The 1,755-nt window shown below is 41.9% G+C and overlaps 1 protein-coding gene across 6 annotated transcripts in view; it reads left to right on the top strand.

The window, feature by feature from the left end:
- Positions 1 to 308: 308 nt before the first annotated feature.
- ARHGAP44 (Rho GTPase activating protein 44) overlaps positions 309 to 1,755 on the top strand; it is a 156,661-nt gene continuing 155,214 nt past the window's right edge. For 4 of the 6 annotated variants that reach the window (XM_075350767.1, XM_075350771.1, XM_075350766.1 and 1 more), the window contains exon 1: positions 309 to 729. In XM_075350767.1, the coding sequence (XP_075206882.1) occupies positions 677 to 729 (53 nt within the window). In that variant the 5' untranslated portion in view covers positions 309 to 676. The remainder of the gene's footprint in view (positions 730 to 1,755) is intronic. The other 2 variants (XM_075350769.1, XM_075350768.1) reach the window with 1 other exon arrangement.

Below are 1,755 nucleotides of genomic sequence, written 5' to 3'. Positions count from 1 at the left end.
TTGTCAATGTATGTAAAGCGCTGTGGAATTAATAGCGCTATATAAATGAATAAAATTATTATTAATTATAGATGAATGATATGAGATACAAATATAAGCACAGCAGCACTTCTTTGTATTCATATCTGTTCTTGCTATAGGCAGAGCTGTGTAGGATAAATGTACACACGTCCTCTGCTTCTCCTTCCTCACAATCATTTGCAAGTAAAGTGCCACCTTGCACTGATCACACGAAGGACTACATTTCCCGGCCTGCCTTGCTGCAGCATCCCCCGCGCATGCGCTCTCCCTCCTGCCGTCCAGGCTGCAGTGCCATAGCTGCTGCTGAGAATGTGAGCAGAGCTGATGAGCGCAGGGAGGGGGAGGACCTGGCAGAGACTGGAGCATGCAATAAATGTCATAGCAGACGAGGAGGGGGCTACAAGGCTGCACCCCTCTATCCTGGACACCCACAGCACCAACCCATGGATGGCCTGTGCCCCCTGGCACCCCCTGTGCACTGGAGGATGCTGTGTGCTGCAGCCCCCCTATAACAGGGGACATGTAATGTGCTGCTGACACTGGGGGGAGGGTCTATTTATTTATTTATTTTTCTGCATCCAATATACGGAAAACTGCAAGAAAATCTCTGTCTATATATTCCTAATATTTATCTATATATCTATATACTGCGAGGATGAAGAAGCAATTCAACCGGATGAGGCAGCTGGCCAACCAGACAGTGGGCAGGTAAGACCCCATATTCTGTGCAGTCACCTTACAGGCTGACCTTATGGATGTGACACCCACCCACCATCTATCCATCCCTCCACCCAGCCATCCGTGCACAGTCAGCCACCCACCCATCCCTCCACCCAGCCATCTCTCCATCCATCCATTCATTCATCCATCCATCCACTGGTGATGGTGCCTGGGCAGCCTCCCTTACACTTAACCCCTGCACTGCTGACTGGGAGGACCCATCATCCTGCAGCCCTATAGGTTGCATCCCATCATACATAGATCATCATTGCTACATGTGTGTAATCCTGCTGTATCTAGCCCATATGTATGAGTATCCATTTGTTACGTATGTATCTAATATCTATCTCATTTATGAGCATCTATTTTTTTACCTTCTTTTTCATATCTATTTATCTTTTATAGCTATCTATCTATCTATCTATCCCTCTATCTATCTATCCCTCTATCTATCCCTCTATCTATCTATCCCTCCATTCATTATCTATCTATCTATCTATCTATCTATCTATCTATCTATCTATCTATCTATCCCTCTATCTATCTATCTATCTATCTATCCCTCTATCTATCTATCTATCTATCTATCTATCTATCTATTTATCTATCCCTCCATTCTATCTATCTATCCATCCATCTATCCATCCCTCTATCTATTTATCCCTCCATTCATTATCTATCTATCTATCTCTCTATGTATGTATCCATCTATATCTCTATCCCTCTATCTATCTATTTATCCCTCCATTCATTATCTATCCCTCTATCTATCTATCTATCTATCTATCTATCTATCTATCTATCTATCTCTCTATCTATCTATCCCTCTATCTATCTATCCCTCTATCTATCTATCTATTTATCCCTCCATTCATTATCTATCCCTCTATCTATCTATCTATCTATCTATCTATCTATCTCTCTATCTATCTATCTATCTATCTATCTCTCTATCTATCTATCTATCTATCTATCCCTCTATCTATCTATCTATCTATCTATCTATCCCTCTAT

This window comes from Anomaloglossus baeobatrachus, chromosome 5, assembly GCF_048569485.1.
Source record: "Anomaloglossus baeobatrachus isolate aAnoBae1 chromosome 5, aAnoBae1.hap1, whole genome shotgun sequence".
NCBI classification, from domain to species: domain Eukaryota; kingdom Metazoa; phylum Chordata; class Amphibia; order Anura; family Aromobatidae; genus Anomaloglossus; species Anomaloglossus baeobatrachus.
Note: the sequence above shows the minus strand (reverse complement) of the source record. Positions and strands in the feature narration are given on the sequence as shown.